General features: G+C 44.5%; 1 protein-coding gene across 2 annotated transcripts in view; it reads right to left on the bottom strand.

The window, feature by feature from the left end:
• Positions 1-20,591, bottom strand: part of LIMCH1 (LIM and calponin homology domains 1) — a 299,516-nt gene extending 278,925 nt beyond the window's left edge. Inside the window, exon 1 of one of the 2 annotated variants that reach the window (XM_087827676.1) lies at positions 20,435-20,591. In XM_087827676.1, the coding sequence (XP_087683802.1) occupies positions 20,435-20,530 (96 nt within the window). In that variant the 5' untranslated portion in view covers positions 20,531-20,591. The remainder of the gene's footprint in view (positions 1-20,434) is intronic. The other variant, XM_016206753.2, reaches the window with a different exon arrangement.
• Between the last annotated feature and the right edge of the window lie 412 nt (positions 20,592-21,003).

A 21,003-nucleotide genomic window follows, 5' to 3' on the forward strand; every position in this document is an offset into this window, starting at 1 on the left:
CATACCAAAGCACCTCAAGTTTCCATGGACCCAGCCCCCAATCTACCTTTCCAATTTGTCTGTACCTCACACCAACCCCCATTCTGCCCACGAATCGGCTCTTCACATTTCCACCACACTGGACTGCTCGCCAGTTCCACCTCTCATTTTCATGTTTCCATGTTTTTACTCATTGCATTCCCTGTCTGTTCCACAATAATGCTACATAGCAAACAACCACAAATGCCAGTGGCAAACAACGATAGGCATTTATTGCTCATGCCCCTGGGGTCAGCAGCTGGGTAGTTCTGCTGATCTTGGATGGATACAATCATCAGTTGAGAACAGCAGTTCTCATTCAGGGGCAGTTTTGTCCCCCAGGAGATATTTGGCAATGTCTGCAGACATTTTTGGTTGTCACAGCTGAAAGGGGGGTGGGGGGTGCTATTGGCATTGAGTAGTAGCCAGGGATGATGCTAAACATCCTAAAATGTACATCCCTCCACAAGAAAGAATTATCTAGCTCCAAATGTCAACAGTGCCACTGTTGAGAAACTCTGCTATAGGTGTTGGCTGGCTGCTGGTTGATCTAGGATGGCCTAGTTAGGGACAATTGGGACAATTTGGCTCAGTCCGTGGCCTCTTATGCTCCAGCAGGCTGTCTTGGTCACCTTGTCATAGTGATGGCAGACATTTCACAGTTTGAGCTTCGAACTGGCACACCACCACTTCTGCCACTTTCTATTGGCCAAAGCCAGTTGCAAGGCCTCCCCAAATCCAAGCACTGGGGAAACAGACTCCACCTCATTAGTAAGAACTGCGGTCACTAGACAAAGGATGAATATACAAGACAGGATGGAGAACTGGTGCAATCGAACATACTAATTCTGTTTCATCTGTGAGGGAAACATGAATTAGTAATTAGAGAAGTGCTCCTGCCTCTCTGCTCCCTCTCCTTGACTTTTCTCTTTTGGCATTTATAATATTATACTTTGTGTTCCCTATGCTCAGGGTAGATAGCCAGCCAGTATGTACTGAACTGACTACTGTGGCTGGCACCCCTGTAACTGGGCTATAGGAGCTGGTTGGTTCTGTGCAGTTTTAATAACAGTTCTTAACATTTTGGTACCTACACCCTTATTTGTGTGCCTGATGATCACCCACACTGGATGTAGAGTCACTGCTTGAGTCTTCCTTGAGCATCCAGTGCCTGGCACAGTAGCTGGCACATCATAGGTGTTCAAGAACTATTTATTGAATAAATGAAGGCATTCATGAAAAGGATAGTAGCTATGATGTGAGCTTATACCTGGGATATCTGTGTTTCTATGCAGAAAATAGGAAGATTCTCCTAAAGAAACTGTTGTCAAATTTGCTCAGGTATCTGGAATTTCATACTGGTCTTCAGACTCCACCACGAAATACTGATCATTTATTCTATCATTTAAACTAGGAATGATGTTTTTGGCAGAAAATATAACTATATTCCCTGGATGCACATCCCTTCGCACACACCCACAGGAAATAATCATTAAAATAAGTTTTGAATTTTACATCTGCTAATATTGCTGTGTGCAACTTACTCACTTGTTTTGTCATCTGCTGGGCTCTCCACCCTGGCCTCACACTGGAACCACTTGGGGGAAACTTTTATGCAATAACAATGCCCAGGCCCTGATCCAGATCATTTTCAATCAAAAGCTCCCAGTGATTCTAGTGTGCAGCCAGAGCTGAGAACTGCAGGGCTGGGACTCTCCACTAGCAGGGAGGCAGTAATTATTACTGAATGCCTAGTTTAAAAAATAAAATTTGAGAAAAATCCCAAATCTCTGTAAGATTTTGCTTGAACAAAAGGCTCCAGAATTGAGCAAAATTTTGAGCAAGATGGGTTTAGATATAAATGGTACATATTACCAGGGATTATCTGTATCCAGTGAGCTTTTGGAGGCTCTTTAATCCTATATTGTTTATTTTTGTTTACAATCTTATAAGTTAAAAAAGTAGATCCCTTTTGGAAACTACATTAGAGAGAACATCTTAAATATACCATTTATACAAATAGACTGGATTAAGGCAAATGATTGTATATCAGAATATCTACTATTGAATCCCTTATATATATAAACATGGTATAAGAGCAGTTATACCTAAAAGCACATGTTGATTCTGTAGCCACTTATGGTGGTTTTAAATTATATTCACAAACTCTTTGATGAACTTCCCTTTGAAAAATGAAGCCTAATTCTCCTCTGCTTGAGGGTGGGCTATACTAAGTGATGGGTATTAACTTTTTAATCCTAAACACAATTCATGAGATAGTGAAAATACCCTTACCATTTTATAGATACTTAACTAAGCCTCAGAGAGGCTAAGTAAGTTCCCCATGGTCACAGAGTTACTAAATGGCAGAGTCAAGTTTGAATCAAACTGTCTGACTCTGGATCCCAGCCCTTTCAGGTATGGCACCAAACCCTAAGGCACAAGGTCTTCACTGATGTGGCCCAGAGTCTTTTCTCCCAGCAGCCCTCTCCAAATGCTATGCTCCAGCCAGGCTGCTTCCTAAATGGACCCTGTTCCTACAAATTTCCATGCCTCTGCGCAAACTGCTCTCAACATACAGAAGGCCTTCTCCAGCCCGTGCTCACACCTCTCCTCACACTTACCTTCCTCATTCAACTGACAATACTTGCTCACTTTTCAAGACTCAACCCAATGTCCACCTCCTCAAAGATGCTGATCCCTACCCAAGGAGAAATGTTCATGTCTTCCTTTGTGGCTCCCAGGAACTCTGCACAGACTTGTTTCCTAACACTTTGTGACAGACTGGGGTATTGTTCGAAAACTATAAGCAGAATGTCTTTCCTTGTCCCACTGACTTTGGACTTGGCCACATTACTTGCTTTGGCAGTGGAATGTGATAGATGTGAGGCAAGTGGAGATTTGAAATCTGTTGCATGATTTGGCTGGGCTCTGGTGCACCTGTCATTCATTTGCCATGAAGGCAACATCTCCAGGTAGCTTCTAATCCAAGGAGAACAAAGATACATGAAGTAGACCTGAACCCAACCCACAGCCTTGAGCCAACTGCATCCAATCCAGAGCTTGAAGCAGAACCACTCTAGTTAACCCTTGAATCCATGAGCAAGGGGGAAAAAATACTACTGTTATCTGCCACTGCATTCTTGGGAGTGGTTTGTTATACTGAACTATTGTACTAAGACCTGACTAATATATACCAAAAGTTTTAATGTCATGTGTTTGTTTAGATGTCTTCAGGACTAAGAACAGTGTAACATTCTCACCGTTCTCAGAACATTAAGAGCTGTTAACAGATTTTTGTTGTTGTTAAGACAGAATTCACATACCACAATTCATCCTTCTAAAATATATAATTCAGATTTTTAGTAGCATCACTAGTATCATCGTCACTACCTAATTCTAAAATATGTCCATCACCCTCAAAAGAAACCCACAGTCATTAGCAGTCTCTTAGATTTTTGTAAATGAGTAACTTAATAAATAAAAATGTAAGAAAATTCTTAGAATTCTTATCAGAACTAGTGTGATGATATAAACATTGCCGAAGAAAAAAATGTTTGTTTTTCAGAAATATGTCTCCCCTAGCTATTTTAAGATTATTTTACAAATAGGTCATACTCATATTGCATGTATTTAAAATATAAATATTTACTATTCTTTTTAACTGCTATTGCAAGACAAAGGCCACTTGGGGATTTGATTTTCGGTCTACAGATCACAGAAAGATGCTTACATTACAAGCCACAAAGCATTCGGGGGGGGGGGGAATCTCACATAGTTCAAAGCTATCAGTGAGGAAAATGTGACATAGAATCTGCATTTGTGCCAATAAAAAAATAAAAAAAAAGAAAGGAAGGAAGGAAGACTGACTGACTCTTGGTAAGTACCAAAAATAAAATCTCAAAGCTCCCATTAATACAGACCAAAGTTTCAAAATTGGCAAATCCACACTCTTAAAATATAAATGTTAAAATCCTCCAAAATGGCAGGATTGAAAAAGTATTCTTGTTGGATAAATTGACATCATACTTAGACACTGTTAGTTTTGTTTTGTTTTGAGATAACAAAGTATACTTTACAAAAGAACTATAATGACAAGCTCATTTCATTCTATTAATGGTTGAAGAGAGAAAGAAACTGTCTTATTTCAGAGATTAAATCCATAAAAGAGATGCCTTTGGGAAAATGTTTATTAAAGACTTAACCTATGAATAATGAGAGAACTAAGAAACTCATATCAAGGGCAAAATATCCTAAAAACTCAAACAATATAATTTCTACATATAGAAAAAGCATCCCAGAGCTTTGTTTTGCTCTGCTACAGGAAACTATTTAACCAAATCTAAGAAACCATCATTCTAACCACCACCATCCCCTTAAAAAAAAAAAAAGTAACCAATCAGGGAGTTTTTAAGTATCCTGACTCCATCTAAGCTACTCAACCAATTTTATTTTTACCTTCCTCTTTCCCGGACAGGCTCTGCCCAGGACCCAGCTGCGCTGTGCCAATCTGGGTCACTCAACCAGAGGATCAGCGGGCGACAGCCGCCGCGTCCCCTTTTAGACGGGCCGCATGCCTGGGCGCCTGCAGGCGCGGGGCCCAGCATTCCCCGGCCCCAGTGCCCAGCCAACACCAACTGCTCGGTTTCCTATTTCTAGGCTTCAGGCTCCAAAAATGCATCCTTACCTGAGGAAAATGAAATTCAGTGGGGAAAACGAATCAGATGCTGGTACCGGACACTTTCATTTCTAACATTTTTTAAGAGCTGCTATTTTATAATTCAGTAAAAAGGTCCATATATTGGGAAGAGAGTTGAAATACCCAGATGGACCTTTTTATAATTTTTCCAGCTTTTTTGAGTATAACTGACAAAATGTAAGATATTTAAGGTATACACTGTGATAATTAGATATATGCATACACTGTGAAAGGGTTCCTTCCACCTAGTTCATTAACACATCCATCCATCACCTCTCTTCTTTTATTTTTTTTTCTTTTATTGTGAAGCAGAGGGCTGAAAGTTTATATCCTCTTACCAACTTCTCCCTATTTCCCCCCACCCCGGCAACAGGCAGCCACTTTTCTACTCTTTTTCTATAAGTTTGACTTTTTTTTTTAGATTTAGCATATAAGTGATACCATGAAGTATTTGTCTTCCTTTGTCTGGCTTATTTCATTTGGCATAATGCCCAGAGTCCATGTTGTTGCAAATGGCAGAATTTCCTTCCTTCTCATGGTTGAATATTATTCCATTATACATACATGTGTTTGTGTGCATGTGTGTGTGTGTGTATATACATACATATCACATCTTCTTTATCAACTCATCCGCTGACAGACACTTAGCCTGTTTCCACGCCTTGGCTATTGGGAATAGCTGCAATGAACATGGGAGTGCAGGTATTTTTTTGAGTCCTGTCTTCCTTTCTTTGGATAAATACCCAGAAGTGAGACTGCTGGATCATATGGTAGCTCTATTTTAATTTTTTGAGGAACTTCCATACTGTTTTTCACAGTGGCTGCACCAATTTACATTCCCACCAACAATGCACAAGGGTTCCCTTTTCTCCACACCCTCACCAGCACGTGTCTCGTCTTTTTCATGACGGTCATTCTAACAGTGTGAGGTCATTGTCTCACTGTGCTTTGGATTCGCATTTCCATGATGATCAGTGGTGCTGTGCACCTTTTCATGTATCTGTTGGCTATCTCTGTCTTCTTTGGAAAAGTGTCTATTCAGTTCCTCTGCCCATTCTTTAATCAGATTGATTTTTTTTTGCTACTGAGTTGTGTAAGTTACACTATTTTAAAATTAACACTTCAAAGTCAATCTGATTGATTCAATCACATTTTCATACCTAGAAATCAATAGAACCACCAAAACCAGTAGAACCAATTAGGTACAGGGTTGGATGCTTGACATTCAATAATATCTCTAAAACTGACTCTTTTCTAGTCTTATAATAACAAAAATAAAACAATCTATTAATGCCTTTTTGACCAATATCAGATTATAATTCCATGATCAACTCCAAGAACTACCCACTGTTCTGAGTTTCTATTTTAATTACTTCCTCACTTCTCTCTATAGTTCTTATATTATCTCATTTTAATTAAAAATTGGTAACATATGTTGGTGGCCTCCTCAGCATCCACTTCCCCCAGATTTGCCTTTAGGGAATTATCCGATTCTCTGGTGGATAGCAGCAAGTACCTTTGTTAGGGATGGACTACGGCGGACCCTAACTGGCTTAAGCTAATCAACTTCTCTATTCTCCCATGGATCACGACGAATGAGAGACGAGTCCCCTTTCTCCACCCAAAGAATGTAAAGAGAATATAAAGACCAAAATTGCTCCTGCCCAGGCGGCCATCAAGGGGAAAAGCCTGGACTTTGTGGGGTGGGATAGGGCAGGTGTGGATACACAACATAAAGATGGCAAAAAGCCACATAATCACAGCACATGTTGAAAGGCTGAGAAAATCCAGGTCCTTAACTGAAATCACTAAGCTGCTGAGTCAGCCTTGTCTGAAGGGGGATTTACCTTCAGACCATCACTGAGCCAATAAGCCATCTTTTTTTTCCCTAAAGCCAGTTTGAGTTGGATTTCTATTGGTTTAAATCATCAATTACTAAAACAAAACATATTTTTGAATAAAAAAATTATTAAACACAGTGTCACCTAAAACCAAATAAATAAATAAAAATTTTAACACATCATACAATTTACAAATCAATGGAAGCTAGAAATCAGTGGCTTATCTTGTCAGAACAACCCAAGGGTCCATGAGGCCCCCTGGGAACCCAAGTCCCCACATGCATTAGAATGTGGGGTTGAAGAGACGCCTGGAGCCTCCTTTGGAGAAGATCTCTCCTTTCCAGGTGGGAGCAACTATCAAGCAGTACATTGGGTTAAGAGATTCATTTGGGGGGTTTCCTTATAAACACTGAAAACATGTCAAAAACCAACATTGATTTCCAGCATCCTTAGGTTAGCACCAACCCATCCTCCAGCTCTTCGCTAGTGCTCCTCCTCACCAATACCCTTCAAGGACGCCCCTGAAGAGCCTGCACCACGCCCACAGCACGGTGGTTACAGCGCCAAGGAGCCAGGCTGCCTCCATCTAATGACTATGCGACTTTGGCCATTTACTTCTCTCCCTGCAAATGGGAATAATACGAGTTTGTACCTAGCTCACAGGATGGTTAAGCTGAACGTTTAGAACAGCGCCAGCCAAGCTATAAACCCCCATAAATTTTTGTCACGTTTTTCGGTAATTTAAGGGAGTTTAGAGGAAATCTTATCACTGTCCTCCGAGAGGGAGCCAGCCATGGCCCCGGACTCGGGCCAGGAAGCACGGGGACCCTACCTTCTGCATCAGGACTGAGCAGCCCTCAGCCTCCCTCTCCCTGACTCCCAAAGCCCCCCCTTCCTGGGCTCCTCTGACTCTTTCTTTAGAGCCTTTACACAGCCAGCAGCCTCCGCCTGGATGATTTCCTGCCCCTTTTTGTTTGGCCAGTTCCTGCTCATCCTTTGGGTCTCGCTGCAACAGCGCTTTCTCAGAGAGGCCTGCCTGCAGCCCCTCCATTGTCCACACGAGCTGCTCCTCCCTTTCTGAGCAGGCGTGACACAGGATTCTGTGTCCAGGGCCTGTGCTTTTTGGTGGAATGTAACCCCAACAGGCTGGGAGCCACATTAGCCTCATGTTCCACGGAGTTCCTAGCACGTGCTCAGTAAGTACACGATGAATGAATGAATGAAGTCCCAAACTGAGACAGCCTGGTACAAGAAGGCCACGCGTAGCAACAGGCTAGAAATCACTGATCCTCGGGCAAACCACGTACCATCAGGTCTCAGTTCCCTCGCCCACAACAAATAACTGTAGCTTTCTTTGGGAGAAGACTGCCGCTTTAAGTAGTACCAAGGCACAAAACCCCCCCAAAACAAATGCCCCAGGGAAAAAACTACAACATTGCACCACCTCTCCTAAGGCAGGAGAAGCTTCTTCTGAAGATATTGTCCAAGGTCTTCTGACAGGAGATAGGAAATGTGAAGTTACTACAAAGGTTTCCTTATGATCCAATAACCCAGACTCCAAGGGTCGGGGATCTTCAAGCTGTTGTTTTATGCATCACGATGCATCTGTGTGTATGAGCGAGTGAGTGAGACATAGTAAGACTGCAGAAAACAGGAATATCCACCTATATTTACTATAAAACAACATGCACATTCCTGAAAAGGAATGAATAATGTCCCGAAATAAAACAAATAACCAAAAACCTCATATTTTGCAAAATCACACACTAAAAAATAACAGGGCTTATGGAAAATACAGAGCAGGGACAGAATGCTCAAATCCCATTGAAGGTTGTAACCAGAGCACTAACAAAAACAATAAGAAAACTGAAAATTGCCAGCACAGATAAAAATATCTTTTCTCTTTTCTATTACAGAATAAATATGGGACTTTCACCACAAAGGTGGGACAGCGGAAAGGGGGCAGGATGAAAACCATGCAGGGAAAGCCTGAGGCTGCTGCATTACGGAGAAAAGAAAAAACACAGGAAGATCTGGGATAATTAAACCTGGCAGTAAGCACAAAGCCAAATGGAGCTCAGAGCAAGAACAAGGAATGGTTGCCTCCCTGGTTCACTTGTACCAGCCTACTTTGCTTTCAACTACTGCTATTTGGTGATGCAAAATATATATTTTCAATTATAGTTCACATAACAATAGTATATTAGTTTGAGGTGTACAACATGGTAATTAGACTTTATATACTTTATGAAGTGAGGTACTAAAAAAATCCCACCAGAACCATTGCAACTTGTGCCTTACACAGCATCATTCCCTATTTTCTAATTGCACAGGTGGTAATTCGCACCACAGAAAAAATAAATTAGAGCACAGCCAACTGTATCTGCTCAGAATACCAGGGGCCCATGCCAGGGGAGAGGGGAGCTGCAGCCAGGAGGTACCCCATGGGAAAGGCAAGAGAAGAACCAGCGTGAAGGGCACCGTTTGAGGTCCTGGGAGCCACATCAGATGGGAATCCTGACCAGCCTGACTGCCAGTCTTAACATGAGTGGAACTTACTGGAACAGGCAAAGAAGAAAACCTTAACCTGGAGCAGTGGGCAGCAGATGACTGTTACACAAGGACGAAATAGATGGCAAATACAGAGCACCTATCACAACGCCTGGCAGGGAGACACACTAACTATACGCTTTCCTTCTTCCTGTGACTAATAATTTCCGTTCTTAATCTCGGTGTCAGGACTATTGGAACAGAGAGGGGGAGCCAGGTCTCAAGCAAGGGGAAAGAGCCTGGTGAAGAGAAAGGGAGTAAAAATAGTCCCACACATTGGCAATGGTCATCCTCCTATAAGGGTTTTTCATCACAGTCCTAACCACGCTGCCAAAATTCATCTTTCTAAAAACATTGAAAGGGCTCTAGTTTCAGAGCATGTGTTCAGGAGCCCTAGAGGTGAACTGATTCCTAGCAACCAACAGTACCATGCACAAAAAAGGTGCTCAATAAACAGCTGTTAAGGGAAAGAGGAGGGAGACAAAGGGGGTAGTGCATCTGCTTGGTTAGACAGTTAGGTTGGGATCATGATATTTCTAGAAGTTTTGCTTTTTCTTTCTAGAGCATAGCAGTCACCAGCCCAAGTTCAAACGCTGGAACGAAACTGCCTGGGTTCAAATCCCAGCCCTGCCACTTACTGGCTATGTAACTTCAGGCAAATCAGTGGACATTTCTGTGTTCCAGTTTTCTCATCTGTAAAATGGGCATAAAATAGTGCTTATCTGAAAAGCACCTTATGTGCCAGGCACTGTACCAGGTGATAGATAAATACAGATATATAGATATAGATATATAGATATATCATGGCATGATATACATACATGTCATCTCATTATGTATGTGTGTGTGTATATACATATACATTATATATATTTATATATAATCATGTCATTAACTCAAACAAGCACCTAGATCAGCAAAGACACATGAAAAGTACTCTAAAAGTGTATGTTAACTAATATTATTTTTATTTGGCACTGCACTAGCCACTTTATTGCTTTACATTATCACATTCTGTCAACTCTTGCAATATGATGAGTCAGGCTTCCACTTGTCACCACCTCTCCTTTGTGACATCTTGCAAAGTTCCTGAGGAAACAGGGGGCAACCACATCTGTTGGTTGATGACAACATTCAGCTCCAGAAGCTCCTTTTTTAATTTTCCATGAGAAAGGCAGAGAGGATGCTGTTTCTCAGTGTTTCCATTGGGCCATGACAGTTAATGGTCATAGCCATGATCATTTATCAATACCAGCTACTAGTCATTAGTTTTGGTGGGGTACTGTCCTTTTAAAAAGACCTACTAAGAACTCACGTAGGAAGCCACTATAATAAAAACTCTTCAGTGTTTTTTCTTTTTGGATATCCTGTAATTAGAAGTACTCTGACCTTTCGCTCATATTAAGAAATGGAATTACTGAACTCCTACAGCAGGTGAGAAAGCGGAGGCTTCCTGACTGCTCTGAGGAGAGAAAGAGAAGGTGAGAGTCCCAGGGCAAATGCTGGGGCATGTTTATTTAAAACACAGAGGTGTTTGCTCTCCAATCAGCCCTGCAAACAGGAACTCCAAGTGCAGTGATCCCTACACCAAGCCAACCTGAGAGGAGGGTTGGCCTCCTAAATAATTCCTTCAACTGATACCACCTAACTAAGAGCCAACAGTAGAATCACTTTCCAAGTGTCCAATCACTGACTGTCTCCAGGCAACTACAGGATAAACTGCTTTTTTAATCAGTCTTTAAAAAAAACAAAACTGCTTTGCTTCCTGTGAGGGCAGCAACAGTCTATTTTCTCTGCCACAGCAGAGTCCAAGTGCCAATCAGGCAATTATAGCTGGGCACAGGCTCGCTGAGGCATCTCTCGGGCAGTGGGTGATGTGGTATGGGGCCCTAACAGGCAGCAGAGGGCATAAACCAAGGAGAGGTGGGATGATGCCTAAGACCCAGTCCTTCGCCACAGGAGCTCTGGGGTTTATCAAAACAGGTAGATTCTACACACCATACATTCATCACACTGAAATATGACAACTTTTCTGAGGTTAATATGAAATGGCAGGTGTGCACATAGCAGGAAGGATTAATGGGCCTAGCTGGGAAGCAGGGAACCCACCTCAGAGGCGTATTTAGACTCTGTCTTGAAAAAAATCTGTCCCTGGAGAAGTAGAGAAGGGGCACTCCAGGGTGTCCCTACCTTGACATCCTGACTCCTGAGGAACAGAACCCAGACTATGACCTGGGGACATTGCAGCCTCCCCTGCATTCAGGAGTGGCCATGTTACTGAATTTCTGAGCAAAAAAACGGAAGCTGAAGTGTTGTTAGAATTTTCTAGAAGGCATCTTATAAGGGAAGGATGCACTCTTCATGTTCCATTCCTCCATCCTGCTTCCTGAAAAGGTGATACAACATTGAATCTTCAGCAGCCACGTTGCACCATGAGGCGGTGGAGTCTAGAAATGATAGATCTGAGTGTTGAAAGAAACCTAAATCACAGATCTCCAGAAGTTATAACTTATGGGGCTTCCAAATGGCATGTGACTTTATTAATTTATAAAGCCCCTTCTTTTAGAGGAATCTGGGGGCAAATTCCCCAATCAAAGGACATCTTTGGGTCCCACCCAAAGTCTCACGTGAAACTGCTCTACTGCCTCACTGAAAAAGCAGGCAGGTTTCACATAGCCCCTTCTTACCTCCGAATGGAGTACAGCCACTACAGCCCTTATTTTGTATAAGAATTCCAACCCCAGGTATTCCAGGCTCAAATATGAATCCCAAATCCTCTCTGCCATTTCTCCTAGAAGAGTTTGTTATTTATCTGGCCCTTGGTCCTAAGAGGTGCGGTGGATCATCATACAAACCCTATTCTGAGTGACCTGCAAGAATATTCTAGAATCTTCTGACTCAGCTCCCTTCCCTGCCCCCTGCCCTCCCACACATACACCTTCAACACACCTGGAGAATTTCAAGAGTGTTTCTACTTTTTTTCAAAACATAATCACAATAAAAGTATGTATTGCAAGCACACAAAAGCCCTTACCTCAATAAACGAACATCAAACTTATTCCCCTGCTCAGCACCCTTCAAGGGTCCTAGCTTAAATATTATTTTCACTCTGAGTCCCTGCCTGCCTAAAATATTTTCTCTTAACCCCCGCCCCCCATTTTTGTCTTCACAGCACTTAATCCCAATTTGTAACTATGCATTTATCATTTAAGCTCTCTGCCCCCCCCCCACTACATTGTGTGTTTCAGGTGGGCAGGCACTATGTTTATTTTGTTCACCATCTAACCCTGGTTCTTAGGACCATGCCTGGCACACTGCTGGAGCAGAGTAAACACTTTTCAGGAAATGAATTTTTAAATTTGTTTAAAACACTTTCACATATTGATGCTTATTTGCACCACTAATGCTTATTTTTAGTGTTTACACAGACCTGAGCTAACAAATGAGTGATAGCCAAGCATTCCACATAATAATTTTCATATTTTAAACCACTTGATTAAGGCTATCCTAGCCTCCATTAAAATAAAATACTTGCTCGAATATCTTTTTTTTTTAATATCTCTTGGGGAGAAAAAGAGAACTGTGTACTCATCACAATAAATGTAACTTTAATTCCTCACTTGGTGCACCCACTTGGTAAAATATGAAGCTGAGAATTTTTTTAATAATGGAAATAAAAAAGCCACAAGCCCTTCTGCCCTTGACCTTTATCTAAAAAAAAAAAAAAAGTGCAGGTCTATTCTTACATGGCCTCCTAATGGGCTATTTAGGGACAGATGGGTGGGGTAGAGGCCTAACTGTTAAGGTTGACCAGGAGGCCAGCTGCATTGTCCAGTGGCTGCACCAGAGAAACATCCCAGGCAGAATGCAGAGCCCGGGACACATGGAGCTTTCCCAACCTAACCGATATTTAACTCGTAAGGTCCCAGGAAAGACAGAAGGATACAGTTTTGCTGACAGTGTAAGTTTAGTGGAAAAGGTGTCTGCCAAGATATTCTTCAGGTACATGTTATATGACAATGTCACCTCAATTTTCCCCCTTATGCCAAAGATAATTCCCTGAGATCTGATGGCCATCCCATCAGCACTGGCTGCACAAGGACGTCTCTCTAGAAGCGTTTTCAATACGAGAAACATGGAGTTTTACCACCGCAGAAATGAACTCCAGGACATCATTCTTCCTTGCAGAGAGAGATGCAACATCTCCTTGTGTCCAGGCAGAAGTCCTTTTGTCATTCTGTTGTTCTTTTTATTTTTAAAGAGCTACTTCCCCCCCCCCCCCCCACTTTATTTAGTATCCTTCTAGTTTAGGCTATTTTTCTATTTCCAAATCACTCAAAAACAACACTGTTATCTTTTCCTCTCATGTAGTCACACTGAAGTCATCCTTTTTCCCACCCTAAACTCCCGCCCAAAAAAGATTATATCTGATACCTTTCTTTTGCTTTAAATGTGAACACACACACACACACATACACACAGAGAGAGAAACACATCCTGAGGAACAAATGAGGGGAAATATTATAAAATTGTATTGTACAGTTTTCTAAGTCACAGAACAGTGAACTGGGCTTAAAAAGAAAATCTAGTTCCAATGAGAGTAGTTTAGCCAAAAATCAACCAGTGTTAAGCGAGTCAGTCCTCAATCATGAGAGTGAAGGCCAAAATGATTAGGGTTAGGCTGGAATGTAGGTGACAGGGATGCCGACGACAAGCCAAGATTCCCAGAAGTCACAGAGCTGCTTTGTTCAGCCCCTTCGGTTCTCCAGGATGGGACCTGGAGACCTGCGGGAGACGCTGCCAATCTCCTCTCCTGAAAGAACCTGCCTCTTGGCTGAACTCAACAACAGAACTGTTCCCAGGTGAGATCTTGTCCAGATGGGAGAACTCTCAGGTAAAGGTGACAGAACTGTGGTAAAGGCCTCCGACAGATGTGCCAACAACGCTTAAACTCATCAGCACCAAGAAGAGATATCCCTTCACTCCCATGTTTGCAGAACAAAAGGGACCACACAGGTACTAGGTCTTTACTCAGACACTCTGGGGAATGTAAAATATAGAATATTGCACCTCCTCCGTTAGGAAAGCACACATGGACTCCGCATTTATTCATGCCCAGGAGAAACAGGCTTTGGAGATAAGACTCTATATACAAGAGAGCCATGGTCCCTAATACCATAAACATAAGATATTCTGGAATATATGTCCTCTAAAGAAATAATACGCTAATGAATCTGCAAACTTAAATAAAAATTAAAAACAAATTACTTACCTACTGGACATTTGCCCTAATAAAACTTCAGTGGAGTGATTGAGGGCTGTGGCAATAACAACGGGAGACAGACACCAGATTCTAGCAACCCTGAGCTACAGACAACCCAATGCCCAGTTCTGTCTGAGCAATGTGAGGTTGGAAGGCAGCACCCAAAGCTGGGCGGCTTGATTCCTCTTCCCTGAGGGCCTGGGTGGCACCACCTCCTTGGTTTCCTGCTCCCCACCCAATGCAACACTGAGGTGGTCTGTCCAAGTGAGGAGAGCCCCTCTGTCCTGCAGCTGAAAGAGATAAACTATGGGAAATCCACATCCTGCCTCCACATATTGGGGGGGGGGGGGGCAGGCCTCTGCACAGTGACAGGATCTGAAAGCTCAGCTTAGTCCTTAAGGTGGGAAGCAATCTCAGGGATCATATAACAGGACTGCAAAGCCTGCCTGGGTTCAAATCCCAACTCTAACAAGTACTGTCTGACTAGATGACCCTAGACTGGACAGTCTCCTAACTCCTAAAAGGCCCAATTTCCTCAACTATAAATTTTGAATATCTGGATACATATATTTGTAGAAGTTAAGAAAGGAGGCTTTGAATTAAAGTCCTAGCTCTGCCACTTATGTGTGACTTTGAGCAAGACAACTGCTCAGAACCTCAATTTTCTCATCTGTAGATAGGGATAAATACTAGTACTTGTTTATATAGGATTAATGAACACATAGACTTTTTAGCCCAGTGCCTGACTAAAAAGTCTATGTATTCGTAGATATATGTCATACATATTCATAGATATAGATATATAGGTATTCATAGATATAGATGTATATCAGCTTTTTCACTTGAAACCTATATAATCTTACTAACCAATGTCACCTCAATAAATTGAATTTTTAAAAATACATATTAGCTTTTATCCATGATCATTCACTTCATTACCATCATTATCATTATCGTGTTACCCCTAACTATGACACTTTTAAGTTTCAGAATGGTCCAAAGCAAAAAGAGTAGCTGCCAGGCCAGTTTCCAGGAGCTGCCTGGTCCCACCCCACACTGACTGCCACCCATGGAGTCAGAGCCAGATGTCTGCATCATTGCTCCATTGTCATCCATCAGCAAAGAGCAGGGGGCTGAGAGATACAGTTGCTGGGAACACATGTCCCACCCTACCCCTTCCTGGTGGCCAGAGCTCAGTCTGGCCATTTGGACCTCACTTGATGCAAACTCTGTTTCCAGGGAGATGGTGGAGCAGAAAGTGCCAGCTCCACCTCCCCTTCCACTTCCCCTTTCCCCAAATCTGTGGGACCTCACTGTTCTCCCACCACGTGACAGCATTGTGTCACAGCAGCTCTTGTATACAAACAAGCCAGACTATTTAAATGTCATTGTGAGAAAGACGCTGCCTGCTCTACTTTGCATATCTATTCAGACCCCTACTCCTTTCTTGATCAAGCCAGAAAAATAGTTTTTCTTCCTCTCCCTCGGCTCTCCATGCAGACCTGGAGAACCATATGCAAAGCTACATTTCTATTGTATAAAATGTGAGTCATCAAGTTCCTACAGAGATGGAGAATTGGAATGACTGCATAACTTATGGCATATGTTCACTCATCATTACATCGCAAATGTCATATGTTGCTGGCCACTAAATACTAGATTCTCCCAAAGGCATCTCATAAATTCTCCCTACTGCCAAACACACAACGTTTTTTCGTCTTGGAGAGCTAAGGTACCGTTGGTGTTTTTAATCTTCAAAATCAGGTCCCAGTTGAATAAGAAAACAATTCTATGTGGGCAGGGAAATTGACCCGCAATGATGACCTGCAACTCATTCCCACTCATGTGAAATATGGATTAGGTCACAAATAAGATTACATCCATCACCAAGCCCCACAAGAATGCTGTGATTAAAGTTAAAGGAGTCCAGAAACGTCTCAAGTTGAGAACTAAGACTGAGTTGGGCTGAAATTTCCAACCCCTCCCTAAAGACTTGGCAACCTGTTCCCAATCACAACTGAGACCAAGTTGAAGGGACATCTGTTTCCAAGTGTTTGGCGTCACAGAGAACTACAGATTAGAAATGAATATTGGGGGGGGCACGAAAATTAGAATCATCTACCTGCTCACAAACCCCTGTAACTCAGTAAAAACCATCAGGGAAAAAGAAAAAGAAAAAAGGGAAGAATGAAAGGCAGGGAGGAAGGAGAAAGGAAAATAAATGGGAGAATTATTCTTTTCCCTGCAGGAGTTGAGATTTCAGTGAACAAAACACTGCTACATTTGAGATGAATATTCAGACAGCCACTCCGTGGCTAATGATTTAATACTGAATCATCTGCAAGAGAAGAGGCAGAGAGCATTCTGCTTGAAGTTTGTTAACAAAGGTGATGCATTAAACTTAAATATTCAACATACTATGGAGGCACCATTTTCTAAGCCTTAATGGACTACCAGGACCATTTTATCAGTAGATATCACATGTTTTCTTTTGATCCCTAATTTTCTTTTAATGCACATTAGAGTAACATGTAGCATCTATTAACTTCTAGTCCACATATCCAGAGTTAACACGGTAAAGATAATAGAATGAAATCAGTAGGTAATTGAATTATGTTTTTTACACTAGAAACTTAGGGTTCTGAAATTTTTCTTTCAAAATCAGTTCTGATTATTAACAATAGCAGTAATAGTCATAGCAATGCGAGTAGTGGTGATGCTAGTAGTACTAGTAATAAAAATGGCCGTAGAAAGACTAAGAGCAGTAGTAACATTACTGATAATAATAATACTAATCATTACTTATACAGGACTCCCTGAGTATTAGGTACTATTCAAGAATTTTAAATATAGTATTAATTTATTTATTCCTCATGTCACTCCTATGAGGTAGGTAAGCTATTATTAGTACTCCTGTTTTAACAGGTGCTTTCAACACTATCTCTTTGTTATTTCTGTTGTTAACAACTAGAGCTAGTTTTCCGGGAAAATATTTAGAACTAAAAGGAGAGGAAACACAGCCTACCCAAGGTCACACAGCTAGAAGGCAATAGACCCAGCATTCAAGCCCAGGCTGCCCAGTCCCAAAGTCTGACCTCCTAACCACTGTGCTGTACTCACTGCCCCTGTGCTCAGGAAGGTCTTCTAGAAAAGGAATGTGGAAGGAAGTCAGGCCCCTGCCTGCTGGTAGTCAGAGTTAATGCTTGAAGTTTGCCGTTTGCTTTAGGAGTCTCCCCAAACCCACATTAAGACACGCAGCCTGCTCCTACAGCTCTAAAAAGGCAGTGGAAGTGTTACTGAACTGTTCCCACATGGTCTGTGACCTCCATTAGGGCTTTCACCTTTGCCGGCTAAGGCAGAAGCTGGGGGGGGGGGGCGGCAGTGAGGTGCAAGCAAGGTTCCCAGGCCACCATTTCCTGCCCAGTAACACAGTCCTCAAATAGCCAAGGCTGCAGGCCCAGAAATTCCTCACTAACAAGCTGTCTCCCAGACCTTGTTCCTTTACTCGAGGAAGACTAAGGACTGGGGAGGAGAGACAAGTGGCAAGGTTTGTTTATTAACCTGCTGCACCCAAGGGAACATTTTTCTGAAATGGTGAAATTCTTGAGTACTCAAAAGAAAAAGAGAAAAAAAGCCTGTGGGAAATTTAATCACCGACTGAACAGAAGTGAAAAACAAAGCCCTGCCAATGAGGATGTTGCCGAAGACAATGGGGCCCCTAAAGGAGATGCAATTGTCTCGAGATAACGATCCCCCCGGGAATGCAGCTCGCACTAAGTACGACATTATTGCTATATTAGCCCAGGAATCTTTGTTCACCCGGCAACTGCCCGCAGAACCATCTGTTACGGCTCCTGGGTTCCCCTGGTTTGCAGACACAGCATTTACATTTCAAGAGGAACCTCGGGGAGGGGGGGGTCTCTATCTCTCCCATGAGCAAATACCTTTTTATACACCCTGGGAGGGGAAGCTATTCCTTTCCCTGAAACCGAACTCCTCAATGGAAAGGAGATAGGCCGCTTCAATAATGCACACGCAGAGCAGAGTGCCCCGGCCCCTTTCCTAAAGCCACACACGCCCCATGCGGTCTTCACATTCTCCAACCGTAAAGTATCAAGAAAAATGCCAAACTGTGTCTAGGGCCTGAGGGGACTCTACTTTATTAAGGAAGCCCTTCTCTTTTTTTTTAACCACAGAACCAGGACAAAAGCTGATATTCTATACTGCATAATATAATATTTAGCTTGAAATATACCACCACTTAAAAATAGACTGTGATCTTCTGGGCTGAAGGAGATGTTTTAGATCTTGATCTAGGTGGGGGCTAGAGTAATATAGACATGTCAGAACTTACAGACGTGTGCACTTAAGATTTGTGCACCTTCCTGTATGTAACTTAGACCACTATACATTTTTTAAAGCAGATTGGGTCAGTCACTCACAATTAAGAAAACTGGGAATAAACCACCTGCCTTCAAGAATTGCAAGATTGCTCTGCTCTGAAACCCTCCCCTCACCACCATCCACATCCTAAATATCTCCTGAGAATGAAGTTCAAGAACATGAAAAATACAGTTCAACTCTTAACTAAGCCAGGGACTACAAATGTCTCCTGTGTGTTCTGTGAGCCCAAGTATGTAGCACACACAGAGCACCTGTCACACCCCAAGCTGTTCCAGCCACATATCAAAAATAAAAAGCCAAGGTCTTTTTCTCATCTGGTCATGAGCTATCAAATTATGAGGGACGTGATTGGGGCTTTTAGCAATACAGCCCGGGATTTATTCTTCTGCTTATTTAACCCTATTTTTAAATAGATGTTTCTAAACTCCGCCTAACACTCTTGCTTGCATGAAGCAGGTTAACCCTGTAAGGCACAGGCCTTAGGTGGAGCACTCGAGCAGCATTAAGTGAGCGTGGTATCCGCAGGCAGGTCAGCAGGTTTAAATCTGTACCATGGCAGCTCTGTTACCCCAGCAGCATCTTGAGATCTGCGGTGCCACAGGGGGGTGTCGCTAAGTAACAGTCTGAGCACTAACAGGCTTCACCGTGGCTGGGTCATGACTTAGCGGTACATTTCTTCCTTTGAACTACCAGCCAAGGAAGGTTGCCTGTCCCTGAGGAAAAGAGGGTCAAATTCGCTTTCTGCTAAGCCTCGAGAAAGGCTGACCAGAGAAACAGGCTCATTGCACGGATCCCTGGGGGTCACCTTTACCCCCTCCCCACCGGACACGCCGTCCCGGGAGCGCAGGGCCACCGAGCTGCACCGACAGATAGACATCGAGAGTCAGCATCAACCAGCGAGCGCTTCCTGGACCGAGCCGAGAGCTTCAGTGATTTCCCTGGCCTGCCACCGAGTCACTGAAGACGCGAAATGTGCCCACGGGGCCGGGCACCGGCGCCTGGGAGCCCGCCCCCTCGGGGCTGGGTGCGGGCTGCCAAGGGCTGGGCACCGTCTATGCGGATGGCGCGCTCGCCGGCGGGTCCTGCAGGTTCCCCGGCCCACTGCCCTGTGCCAGGCTCACACCTGACCCGGTGCCAGCAACCCAGCCAGAGGCTCCGGCGTATGCGCTTCCGTGCAGACACTGCCAACTCCGCTCCGGAAAGGCAGGGAGGGGGGCAAAAAGGCGGAAGGTCGGGCCGGGGAAGGACCCCCGAAACGCGGCTCCCGCGAGGACTCGGGGGCTCGCGCTTTCTGCGCCTTTGCGGCGCTTCTGCTCTCATTGCGCTTCCACTGGCGGCGCCTGGAAGCGGCAGGAGCCGAGATTTGCGCGGCTGGCGGGCAGGAGGGATGGAGGCGCAGGAACCGCTTCCTGCCCCCCGCGCGCACAGCTAGACTGCAGTGTCCCCCATTCGAGCTCCCCCTCGCCCGAGACTCCGGTGCCAAAGCGCCAGGGGAACCGCAGCTCGCCCGAGGCCCCGGCGGGCGGCCCGAAGCAGCTGGCAAAGAAAGCGCGCGGGGCGGGGGGGTGGAGGGGGCAGGCTGGACCTGCCGTCCCTGCGAGTGGGGGTCCGTGGCTCCCGGAGCCCCTGCGAGGCCACCCACCAGCCGCGAGCACCTACCTCGATCCACTTCTGCGCCTCGGAGAAAGCAGGCTCGGGGGGCGGCTCGGGCTGCAAGGGCTGAAGAGCTTCCAGACCGAGAGCGGGACAAGCCATTTGCGAAGCCCCGCGTCCGCTCGAGCGCCGGCCGCCGGGACGAGGTCGGCAGCCTCCGTAGCCGCCGCAGGAGCGCGCTCCCCGCCCCTTCCCGCCGGCGCGCTCCCCGCGCGCTCTCCCCTCCCCTGCCCGCCCCGCCCCGGCGCAGGTCCCCGCGGGGAGCGGCCTCGCGGCTGGAGGACACCGCGGCAGCTGCTCCCTGCGCCGCCCGGCTCGGCCGCGCCGCGAGTCGGGAGCGAGCGCGGAGGCGCCTGGAGGCCCCTCCGCTCCCCACCTTCCCCGGCCGCTCCGCCCCCGCCGGGGGTGCTGGGGGGGAGGGGGTGTCAGCTACCGACTAAAAATAACCGAGAGGGAGCGCCGGGTGTCTCCCTCCCTGCCCACAGCGGGACCGGGAGAGGCACTGGGCCCCGAGGGGCGAGGAGCTGGACGGGCCGCACCTGGGAGACGCGGGAGCGGGGCGCACGGCTCCCCAG

Source organism: Miniopterus natalensis, chromosome 1 (assembly GCF_054644295.1).
Source record: "Miniopterus natalensis isolate mMinNat1 chromosome 1, mMinNat1.hap1, whole genome shotgun sequence".
NCBI lineage: Eukaryota > Metazoa > Chordata > Mammalia > Chiroptera > Miniopteridae > Miniopterus > Miniopterus natalensis.